The 10,976-nt window shown below is 40.7% G+C and overlaps 1 protein-coding gene across 1 annotated transcript; it reads right to left on the bottom strand.

Annotated features, from left to right (window-relative positions):
• Positions 1-1,039: 1,039 nt before the first annotated feature.
• Positions 1,040-10,509, bottom strand: ccdc62 (coiled-coil domain containing 62). Its single transcript, XM_080419540.1, has 11 exons — positions 10,203-10,509; positions 8,271-8,463; positions 7,594-7,760; positions 6,770-6,871; positions 5,929-6,100; positions 4,828-4,929; positions 4,209-4,297; positions 3,529-3,629; positions 2,716-2,869; positions 2,163-2,383; positions 1,040-1,871 (listed from the first exon to the last, which is right to left on the bottom strand). Exons 2-11 carry the CDS (start codon positions 8,446-8,448, stop codon positions 1,832-1,834), a joined length of 1,326 nt encoding a protein of 441 aa, XP_080275666.1. The 5' UTR covers positions 8,449-8,463; positions 10,203-10,509; the 3' UTR covers positions 1,040-1,831.
• Between the last annotated feature and the right edge of the window lie 467 nt (positions 10,510-10,976).

Below are 10,976 nucleotides of genomic sequence, written 5' to 3' on the forward strand. Positions count from 1 at the left end.
TTTTGGAACACAGTTCTTATTTGACGCGATATTAAATACGTCTATGGGATTCAGAACGGGGGTGGAAAACTGCGAACCAGGTAGACAAACAAAGGATGTGTAAATGACGTCAGACTTCGGCGGTCTATACATCGCAGCACGTTGTGAGCATACATCTGGTGTTTTTGAAAATAAATGGGATAACAAAAAAGCCCTATCTCACCTAATTCCCCCTCAGATCCGGCCAACCTCGCATTGCTACACACCCAATATTTGTTTCCTCATTAATTAACTCCTGTATAATGTATAGTAGGCCTACTTAATCCAGTTTTTTTTCCTGACAGTTCCTAGAAGAACTATGTGTCTCAGATTTCTGTTTGTTTTGACCCTGTTTTGTCTTCCCATGTTTGGACTGCCTACCTTACCTAAGTGTTACCCATGCCTTGTTGTTAAATAATTACTGGACTTGATCTGCCTTGCTTTCTGGGTCATCACCCCTGACCCACACCATGACGGTAGGATCTGACCAACAATGGATCCAGCAGAGAGAGTGACAACTTTTTGAAAAGTAGGTAAATGAGTTTGACCAGGCAGTGGCTTGTTTCATTGCCTCCAGCCTGCTAGACACCAGGAGATCTTGGTCCAGCAGAACTGGTTTAATGAGAGGCCTTGGGTCCCAGCCCTGTCCCAGCCAGTCGTTTTCAGTCCTTGCCCCAGTCTCCCTTCTCCAGAACCCTTCTCTCTGGTCCCTTGTTGTCTACTTGAATTCAAATAGCAGATCTACATGGTCCATCATGACAAGTGGGCTTGTAGATCATGATAGTGCATATAAATAAAGTGAAATGTGCATTAATTAAGCCTCTTTAATGTGCCTTTATTCTGAGGTGCTAGCGTTTACCTAAAACTATTTGTAGGATAAGTGACTACAGGATTCAAAACTAAATTGTGTGCCATAGTGGACACATCACCAACCTTTAGCAAACTCTAAATGAACATGATGGCAGAATTATAATGAAATAACTAGCTGAAGTAGAAAACATTTCAGAATTTATTAGTCTCATACAAAACTTGCCATGTGGTTTTGCACATGAATATTGTACAAAGTATAAAATTACAGACACAAAACTCAACATTCATCAAAAAATATCTGTTTAGCACAACATTTCAAGTACATTTTAAGAGCTTTTCTTTGAGCAATCCAAGTTTGTAGGCAGTGAAACTGGAATAACAATAAAAAGGTCAGCCTATTCAACAATCCTGCAGAACCCTTTCATACCACCCACTCCTGACAGAATGTTCATAAAAATGGTGGAGAAGATCATTTCCTACTATGATATATTTATTTAAAAAATAATAATACAATGCATAATTATAACATACATAAAGTAGCTAATCCACGAAAATAAAACATTTAAGAAGAGTCCTTCTGATTTATTGGTGTCATAATTCATTCAACATTATGTTTTCTCATTCATTTTGGTGTTGCACTGTAATCCCAGTCAGGGATTGTTTTGAACACAGGTTAATACATACATTCTTAGAGTATGATTGCAGATGGAAAACATGAAATGTTCCTATAATCATAAACCTAAATCTACCGTAAGTCTGTTTTTCGCTTGTTTATCAACATTATGAGGTAAACAAACCTATTGCAGCACCAGTCATGATCTTTTTCTACAGTGTTACTCCTATCAAGAGCTTAGTCACCTAGAGAATACACAGAAAGTGTCCAATTAGTTTTGATGGAGGGGCTAACCATTACATTCTTATTACTAATAGGGCAATTAGGCACTGTAGAATTCTGTGTATTCTAAAATTGTGTGAACCTTGGGCTGTCTCTGTGGATCTTTGGCTATGTGCTGGGGTCAGGCTTTGGGTGGAGTTTCGCTGACCTGTTGGAAAAATAAAGCAGTGTTATGTAACGGTAACAAACAACATTAGATCAACAAGGCCAAACTATGTTTTGTCATTGAATGAAGCCTCCTTGGCAAACTGTCTTAGATCCCAAGTTGTTAATAAACTGGGAGGAGGTGTTACTTTAATTTCTGACACCAAAATGATCCTAAACTCAAGCATCGAAACATCTAACTTCTCACACACTTGTTGCCATACCCCACAAAAGGAGGTGGAAAGTGGAGCGATGACGAGAGCGGTTGGTGATGAAACATGTCCAAGTAATTTACCTTGTGTATGGACCTGGTGTAGTTGTGGGGGAACTGTTGGACATGTAGAGGTGAGAGGGCTCACTTTTCCTTCCCTCGTGGTTATCGCCGAGTCCGACAGCGATGACATTGTCCTGTGAAGAGCTTAGGCAACCCCGGGTGCTCAGATCCAAACTGGCTACCATCTCCCTCGACTCATCCAGCATTCGCTGCAGACAATACGTGGAGAAGGAATAATCACCCTGACAAAATAAATAAGAATCCCGTTAACATGGCTATCAAAATGTGTGGTACATTATTCAGTCACTTGGGTGATACTTTTGGGAAGAGAGTTTCCAGTTATCTATTTAATCACACGAAGCAGAGTATCCGTATTCAGCTTGTAGATCAGCTATTTTCGGCTTTTGGTGTAGAGGAAAAAAAGGACCAGACCAAGTATAGGTCTGCTCCGGTCAACTAACATCAGGTTTAAATGATTAATATAAAGAATACAATCATTTTGTATAACTGTTTCAAGTGATCCATTCCTAACATAAAGGGCTATATAACATAAGCTGCTCTAGGAGTTTCTTACATCGTTTGAGGCTGCTGAGAAAACTCCCAGGTCACCACTGACTGTGTCTTGCTGATTGACTGTTGATAGAGAACCATCATTTACAGGCCCAGACGTCTTCATCCTCGGGGAAGGAAATGACTGGTCCAGATATCCACACATTGAATCACCTTGGCTGAGAGAGAAAAACACTTATTTAGGACCATCTCCACCCTCTCTCTTCCTCTCTCCATCACCACTTCCTCTCCCTCTTCATCTGCACCTATCTCTCCTCCTTGCTCTCTATTCCCTCCTCCCCTCTCTTTCCCTCGCCATCTAAGTTTGTGTCCCATCAGTGCATGTTACTAACATTGTATGCATCCATGTCCCATCAATCCATGTTACCAACCCAACGTTCGGGGACCTCTTCCCCGGAGCTTTAGTGCTTTCTCATTTCACAGGTTCCTGTGGATCATCATGACTGCGGACCCCCTGGCAGCGGATCGATGGTTTACATGGAATAGAACTGCAGTCTATTATTATAGCTGCTATTATTGTTATTGTTGTCACTATTGTCGTTGCTGTTAGTATTATTGTTGTCCATCTTTGTGTCTCCCTCACCCCTCCCAGCCTCTGTCTGTATATCTCTCTCTCTGTCTCTCTCTTCCACCCGACATCGTCAAGGCAGATGGCCGCCCACCCTAGAGCCTGGTTTCTTCCCGTTAAACGGGGGGTTCCTTGCCAAATGCTTGGGGAAAAACATTGTGTCTCTATATCAAGTGTCTTGAGACAACTTGTTGTGATTTGGCATCATAATAACATTCTCAACTAATATCTTCCACATTTCATATTGACCTGCCATGCGATCCTCTTCTGTTCCTCTCCCTCAGGGCTTCACGGGTGCTGTCCAGGTTCAACTGCAACAGCTGCACGTCATTCTGCTGATTCTCACACACCTCAAATATGGAAAACACATCATTTCTAAGACTGATTCATACTTCGTCGCACGGCGGTGTCTCACGCCAAGAATAGCCGGCCTACAAGCTCACAACACATCGCGGGTACGACGCGTTGTGAGCTTGTAGGTCGACTATTTTCGGCACGGGACAGAGCATAAATTAGGCATTACACGTCAGTGTTGTGTGAGAAACAAACTGTTACATTCTAATACCTAAAACTTCTAAGTCTTGTCCAAAACGCTGTGCTGTGCTTTTGTAATTATTGAACAGCTCAGGCCACAGAGCCAAAGCTGAGGAATTCCAGCACACCCTTAGGTATGCAGTGAAACCAGATTGGTACCTCTGACATCAGACAACACTGTGAAGTGAAGGGGAAGAACAAGGAAACAAGTATCTCATACACTGTGATATAGAGGCTGGAGAGCAGTTTAACTAAATACTTACAGTAAGTGCATTTGTTAGTGGGTGATTATTTTGTTTTCTAGCCTGTTTTCAAAGTTATAAAGCTGAAGACTGCATGTTGGAGAAGAGGTTTGTTTAATTTAGGAACATATTATGATGATGAGGACTGAGTACCTGTCTCAAGCAGTTCAGCTCAGACTCTGTGCGTTCCTGTTTAGAGCGAGCAAGTAGTAGCAGCTCATCCTTCCAGCTATCGCCCTCTCCTGGTAGAAAATAAACCATCATTAAGCATTGACAAATTTGACATGACTAATCAATCACTGCTCCACAAGCAAGGAGAACTAGCTCATCTTGTTTACGGTAACAATGCCCTGACATGCTGGCAGGTAACATGACCCACCCAATGATCACAATCAAGACAAACAAAGATAGTAAAGACACAATGAACCATTATGTCATTCATGATCATGGCTTGGATCCAAGGTTATGTATGGAACGCTCAGATCAGTCACATTTTAAGCATTCTTAACCTTACTGGGAGGCAAACTGCAGATGAAAGGAAATAACGTGTGATATGTCTTATTTTCCTGAACTGCGTTCATTCAATGCATTCCATCAAACTTTTGGCTACAGTTTGCTTCTCACTGCAGTTTACAATGCTTAGAATGTGTTCTGTTACCTCTCCTTTAAAATAGCCCTTGCTATCTAGATCTAGATCTAGATAGACAGATAGATGTACTCACTGGGGGCACCTAAAATAAAATGTGTATGCTTGGCACAGTGTGATGGTTACCTGACAAGGCCAGCTCCCTACGCAGGAGTTGTGCCTCCTGTTTGAGACGAATCATCTCCTCTCTCTGGGCACTGCTTTGTGTTACATGCTGCTGTAGCTCTTCTAAAACCAAAAACAACAGTTTTTGGTTTTAGACAAAAACTATATCATCTAGCCTCATTTGTTAATGGTAAGAGCAATAAGGCATCAAATAATATACCCTGGCACATCCCTCCCTCACTCTTTAAAATGTACTCACACCCTCCCATAACCTTGCTTCCCACTATCATGTCTAACTGCATTTAAGCTGAAAGGCCATTACAGTTCGCTATATCCATGCATAAAGTAATAACCTAACAAGTAAGACGCGCGAACGCTGGAAGCGAACGCAGCTCGAAAATATTGTGTATTTACGGACTTGTAATCCGTGTTATCCGTGTTGGGAGAGAACATTGACTGTGTGTGTGTGTGTGTGTGTGTGTGTGTGTGTGTGTGTGTGTGTGTGTGTGTGTGTGTGTGTGTGTGTGTGTGTTGTGCATGGTAATCAGAGCATTGTCTAAATTCCTGCACTCTGGCGCACTCGGGTGGCTGCTTACGGGCAGTGCACGCAGAGCATGAGAGCATGAACACAGACACACAGACAGACACACAGACACACAGACACACCCACAACCCGAGCAGGGTTACATAGTAAGCTCCACTTGGTCGGAGGCGCGGCTTCCGTGTTCGCAATTAATTGACAGATACATTTAAACTACCTTTCTCTTTACTTGACATAACGAAACAAAATAAAACTGCTTCTTTGCACATTTGACACTGTCGCTAAAGATAAACCATATAATGCCGTCTGCTCTTGCACATTTTGACACTGCTGCTAAAAGATATTGTACCAGTCCTTAAAGGCTTATCATAGCTTATAAGATAGATGGGTAGAGAGAAATTTCTACGTGTCGAAGCAAGACACTTAACCCCTAACTGCTAACTGCTCTCCGTAGCGCCTACTGCTCCTGATTACTTAGGATGGGTTGAATGCAGATAACACATTTCACTGTGTATTGCAGTGAAATGTGACAAATACCGCAAAGGAGTGCAGACTATAGTATGGTATGTAATGTATTGTACCTTTCAGATGCGTGTTCTCATCCCTGGCCTCTCTGTGGCAGCGTGCCTTCTCCTCCAGGTCTTTCAGAAGCCTGCAGTCCTGTGTCTGCCTCTCCTTCAGTGCCATCTCCACATCACGCAGGCGCTTTGTGAGGTCAACAATGTGAACGGTGGCCTCTATTACATCTTTGTCCTGTTGGGTAAAAACAATTTCCTAATCTAATCATACCTCACACAAATGATGTCGAGTGCCTGAATGACTAGCACCTTGTTGCACTTACACCAGTCACCATGAAGCTCTTTGAGCAGCTAGTCGAAGCCCACACTCCCTCACTGCCCGACACACTACTGTAGATCAGCGGTTCTCAAACGTTTTGGCTTTAGTACACCTTTACCGGACATCAACATCTTGCTTAACTCTCTCAGTGCCAAAACGAGAAATCCCGAGTTTTTAAAAAACATTTAAAAATTATTTATTTAATTTTTTTGGAAAAGAATGTTCAGAACCCAAGATATCATTATCTGAAGATTTGCAGCTCCATCCGCTCTTTGTTTAACTTTATAACTGAAAAAGGCTGTATCTCGCTTCCTAAGCACTATTTTTTTATTTATTTGGCACTGAGAGAGTTAAAAAACTGCAACATAAACCCACATAACCACAATATTGAGGAGGATCTAAGTACCAGAGTGATGTTTGCAACACTGTGACCAGCTGTAACCTTGAATAGTGCTTAATCCTATTTCTCTTATTACCTTATTACCTTTTGCATAGATACCAGGTATTAGACCAAAATATTATACAAACAAAGAAAAAAAAGAAGAAAAGCGTTCTTAGAAATCAATAAATAGTCAAATGATGTACCTTGAGTTTGAGCATTGCGCTGAGTTCCTCCTCCCTGACCTGCAGGGAGCCAACTTGAGAGGATAAAGCCATTACCGTAGTGCTGAGGCTTTGGTTTCTTTGCTGGCACGGAGAAGAGACAAAGTAACATTATTTCAGTTAGCCACTTCAGCTCAGGATTAACCATTTACCATTTATTGCAATGATATTGCATTCAGTTTGGCGGTGTGACTCTGCTCCTGTGATATTACAGTCAGATTACCTGAACAAGCATGACACAGAATCTGAGATCACAAACCCCCCGGAGCAGAGCATAAGATACAGTTATTACATGAACATAACATTGAAACTTCAATTGCATGATTGAAGACACAACATATCATAGTACAATCCACAGAATCATCCTATTAACAATATGAAACTAACTAAATGCCACAGGGAGGAGGCCGGGGAGGTGGAGGGAATTTGAACGCTGACAGCTGTACAACCAGCTGTGACAGCTAAGCACGTAGAATGAACAGTGAACAGAGGACTGCTTAAAAGGACCGCCTGAGTTGCACTGTGGGTATGAAGGCGTGTGTGAGATAGCTTGTAGCGAATGAGAGTGAGGTTGAAAGTGGAGAGACAGACTGACTTGTTGAGACAGACTGGTGGGTGTATTCATGAATTAACTTGCTAGCGAATGAATGGGGGGTTCCGGGGAGAGTGAGCTAACGATGTACACCTCCTGCCTGTCGTGCCTACCTGAACTATCTCCCCTGAGTTAATAATGCGCTGGATTATTGTCATTGCATTTGTGATGAAGAGAGACACAAAAGATGTTGGTGTTAATGTTTTCGTAGCACCTCAAGGTCTTGATATTTTTGGCTGGTGTCCTGCTGTTTGTGTCCAAGCTTCTGGAGCTGCTGCTGGGTCACTCTGAGTTCCTGTTGGATCTCCCTCTCCCTGGTTTCCACAATCTTGACACGTTTGGTGAGGACCCGGATCACCTCAATACGCTTATGCAGCTCATCTATAGCCCGGTTTAAAACATAAGATTAATTACTTTCCCCTCAGCGGGTTTTTCGAGGCCTGAGTGGTTGAGGGGATGGGATTTTTTCGTCATAAAAGTGTTTATCTAAGACTTATTCTAACAATTGTACACAATATGACTGGGCAATATGTACAAAATCAAATATCACAAAATGTTCGACCAAACACCTAGATATCAATATTGTGACAACAATATCATATTGTGATAGTGAATGAAAAAAAGGTTTCAAAAATTGTTAAAATCTATTTTCACTATTTTTGGAAAATGTAGATAAAAATGTAATGATTAATACCAGGAAAGGAGAACACTTTTCCCATATCACGATATTACAATATCCAAAATCCCAGACGATATCCAGTCTCATATCACGATATCGATACAATATTGATATATTGCCCAGCCTTAACTCACAATGTGTTAGTCATCATGGCATGTTTTCATACGGAAGCTTCAGATTCATTCTGGCATATAGACTTAATAGTTTCTCACCTTGTAATCGTGCACAGCGCTGCTCTAGAGTAAGGACTCTCTGGCGGTCTTGTTCCCAGGCTTGCAGCTGTTTATGATGAGATGCAGCCATGGTATTGAGCTCTCTGTCCCGGTCCTTCAGTTCAGCAATTAGGAGCTGCAGCTCTCTCCGTTGCTTTTGGATGGTGGCACACTCCATATCGCTCACCGGACTCTAAATAAATGCATGAAAAACACATCCAACTGTCACATGGGCACTATGTATACGGTCAAACTTGCAATGCTATTATAAAGACAAAGTTATTTGTCTTTGCTTTGTCCCAATCGTTTTCTTTTGGTTATGTTTTTGTCTCTTCTGCAATTTAATTTTTCTTTATCTTATGTTTATAGATCACAGACGTTTTTTCTGTCTTGTTTTTTTCTCTGTTCATTATTGTTTTTTGTTTTTAATATTAAATAAATCAATCTATAGGTAATGTAAACGGTGAGGTACTCGCATAAGCCCCCCTAGGGTTTCTTACCTCAACGGCACAACAACTAATACTGTAAACTTTCCCATGGAAAGTCTATTATGTTATACTTATGTTTATATAACTGTTGTGCAAATCAAATAAATCATAAATAAATGCATCCCATGTCTATAATGTATTATAAACATAATTGTGCCTTATATTCTGCGTATAACACTGTATAACTATAGTTATAAGCACTTATAATGCAATCACAACACATGTAGCCAGGCTTGGAATTTGGTCATTTTAGGGACAATCTTTGAGGGCACAAAGGCCAAAGGCAGGAAGGCCATCAAATAAAACAAGATTTTAGTCCATTGAAAGAATTAATTGAATCTAAGGGATAAGGATGATTTTAAATTTCATATGTACACTATCTGCAGTGAAATAAATAAAGTATCCATCCATGCATTATCCATACTCAGCCCTGCACCAATCAAAGTCACTGGATTGGTGTAAAGATGCGGACTCAGGGGAGTTAAGAATTCAGAATCTCAACAAAAGACACTGGTGTCTACATGACAAGAAAGAGACAATGGTATCTACATATTGACAAGAAAGAGCAGAGGAGAAAGTGGTACAGTCAGCTGGGGCATTAAGGCCACTGCGGCCTCAGGGCATGCCATTGTTTTGAGGGGCACAAGGCCAAACTGAGAGGCAACGACGGGCATGGCCTTCGTGGCCTCCCTGAAATTCCTGCCCTGCGTGTAGCTATGAGCTATATAGTCTAATTATTACATAGCTATATAGCTCACACCAATTTTGCTATGTGGGATAGAACTCAATTGCATTCTATAATAGACTAATATTCTGAGAGCACCAAACAGCTTTCACCTGATTATCATGTAAGTTGTGAAAATGAGGACTTTGTCTCTCAGAGGTTGGATGGACATTAGGCAGTCATCCACAGCTGATCCAACTTAATTCTGTTAAGTTGTAACTTTACTGTCTGTACCAATCATCAAGTACGAACACATAATATGATTACATGTAGAAATCACTTAGTTGGAAACAAACTGCAGTAGAGTCATGAACATTTAACGGATACAGGATAGGTGGGCAATAGAGACATCTGGGCACCTCGATGTAAAATTGCCTATTTTGTTCAAAATGTTAAAAAAAAAAAAAAAAAAACGAAAAATGGTCTTAAGTAATGTAAAGTATACATGATGTGGACATGCACAGTACTTCATTATCAGACTTGATTTTATCCTTCAACTTCTTGTTTATGCCCCAAAATGACTGGTTTTGTAGCCATTTGTAGCAATTGTAGACACATTAGACTTGTGAATTGTCGAATGTTGAAGCATGGTCTAATCACGTATACTTTACTTGACTTACAAACATTTTCAAAATATTTCATTTTGGATTTATTTTGGAATAAATAGCCAATTTAACACTGAGGTGCCCACCTATCCTGTTACCATATTTAACTACTAACCTCTTTTTCAGGGGTTCTGTGCCAGGAATTATAATGTGTGCATAGATCTTTTCTTCATCTTTATGTGTCTTTTTGTTCACCGTTTACCTCATCACCATAACACACGTACACAAGACACTTGAGAGCATCCAACACCAGTAAGCAGTTGGTAAACATGCCTGGCTTCAATTTGAAAATAGAGAATGTTCTCTCCTCGGCCATCATGAACGCCATTGCAGAAACTCTACTTAACTCAAATACTCCGAACTATTCATACTTTTCAGCTGCTATAAAGCGTGATCTCCAAATACATCATGTTTGTTTACTACCAGTCACCTTCGGATGACGTTACGATTTACTACTGGCGCTTTCGGGTGACGTCTGACAGCGTAACCTGCCCCAGTGGTGGAAGTACATTTACTCAAGTACTGTACTTGAGTACAATGTTGAGTTTTTTTTTTAAACTTTTTTATTTCCAATACTTGTACTTCCACTACATCTCAGAGGCAAATGTTGTACTTTTTACTCTAAATTTACAATTATTTAGAAACTTTAGTTACTAGTTGTAGATTTTTATTATTATTCGCCCTGGTCCAGAGCGTTAGTGAACTCTAAAGGTCCTTGCACACTGGTGCGTCTTTTCGTTGCGTTTTTTTTTTTTCATTGTTTTTTCAATTTTTTTCATTGTTGTAAAAAAAACGCAACGAAAAGACGCACCAGTGTGCAAGGACCTTAAAGGTCCTTACACACCGGCGAATGTGGCGAATATACGCAAAATTCGGACTCGTTCCGAAT

Source organism: Gymnoscopelus braueri (assembly GCF_963280865.1).
Source record: "Gymnoscopelus braueri genome assembly, chromosome: 22".
NCBI classification, from domain to species: Eukaryota; Metazoa; Chordata; class Actinopteri; order Myctophiformes; family Myctophidae; genus Gymnoscopelus; species Gymnoscopelus braueri.

What these genes read in the sequence shown, in the direction of transcription:
- ccdc62 (XM_080419540.1), bottom strand. Translation starts at nt 8,448, where the DNA reads ATGGAGTGTGCCACCATCCAAAAGCAACGGAGAGAGCTGCAGCTCCTA. An exon ending in TAGGGAGCTGGCCTTGTCAG is followed by an intron (nt 4,298 to 4,827) that starts GTAACCATCACA and finishes ATTTTCTACCAG; the next exon opens with GAGAGGGCGATAGCTGGAAG. An exon ending in AGCTGAACTGCTTGAGACAG is followed by an intron (nt 3,630 to 4,208) that starts GTACTCAGTCCT and finishes TCCATATTTGAG; the next exon opens with GTGTGTGAGAATCAGCAGAA.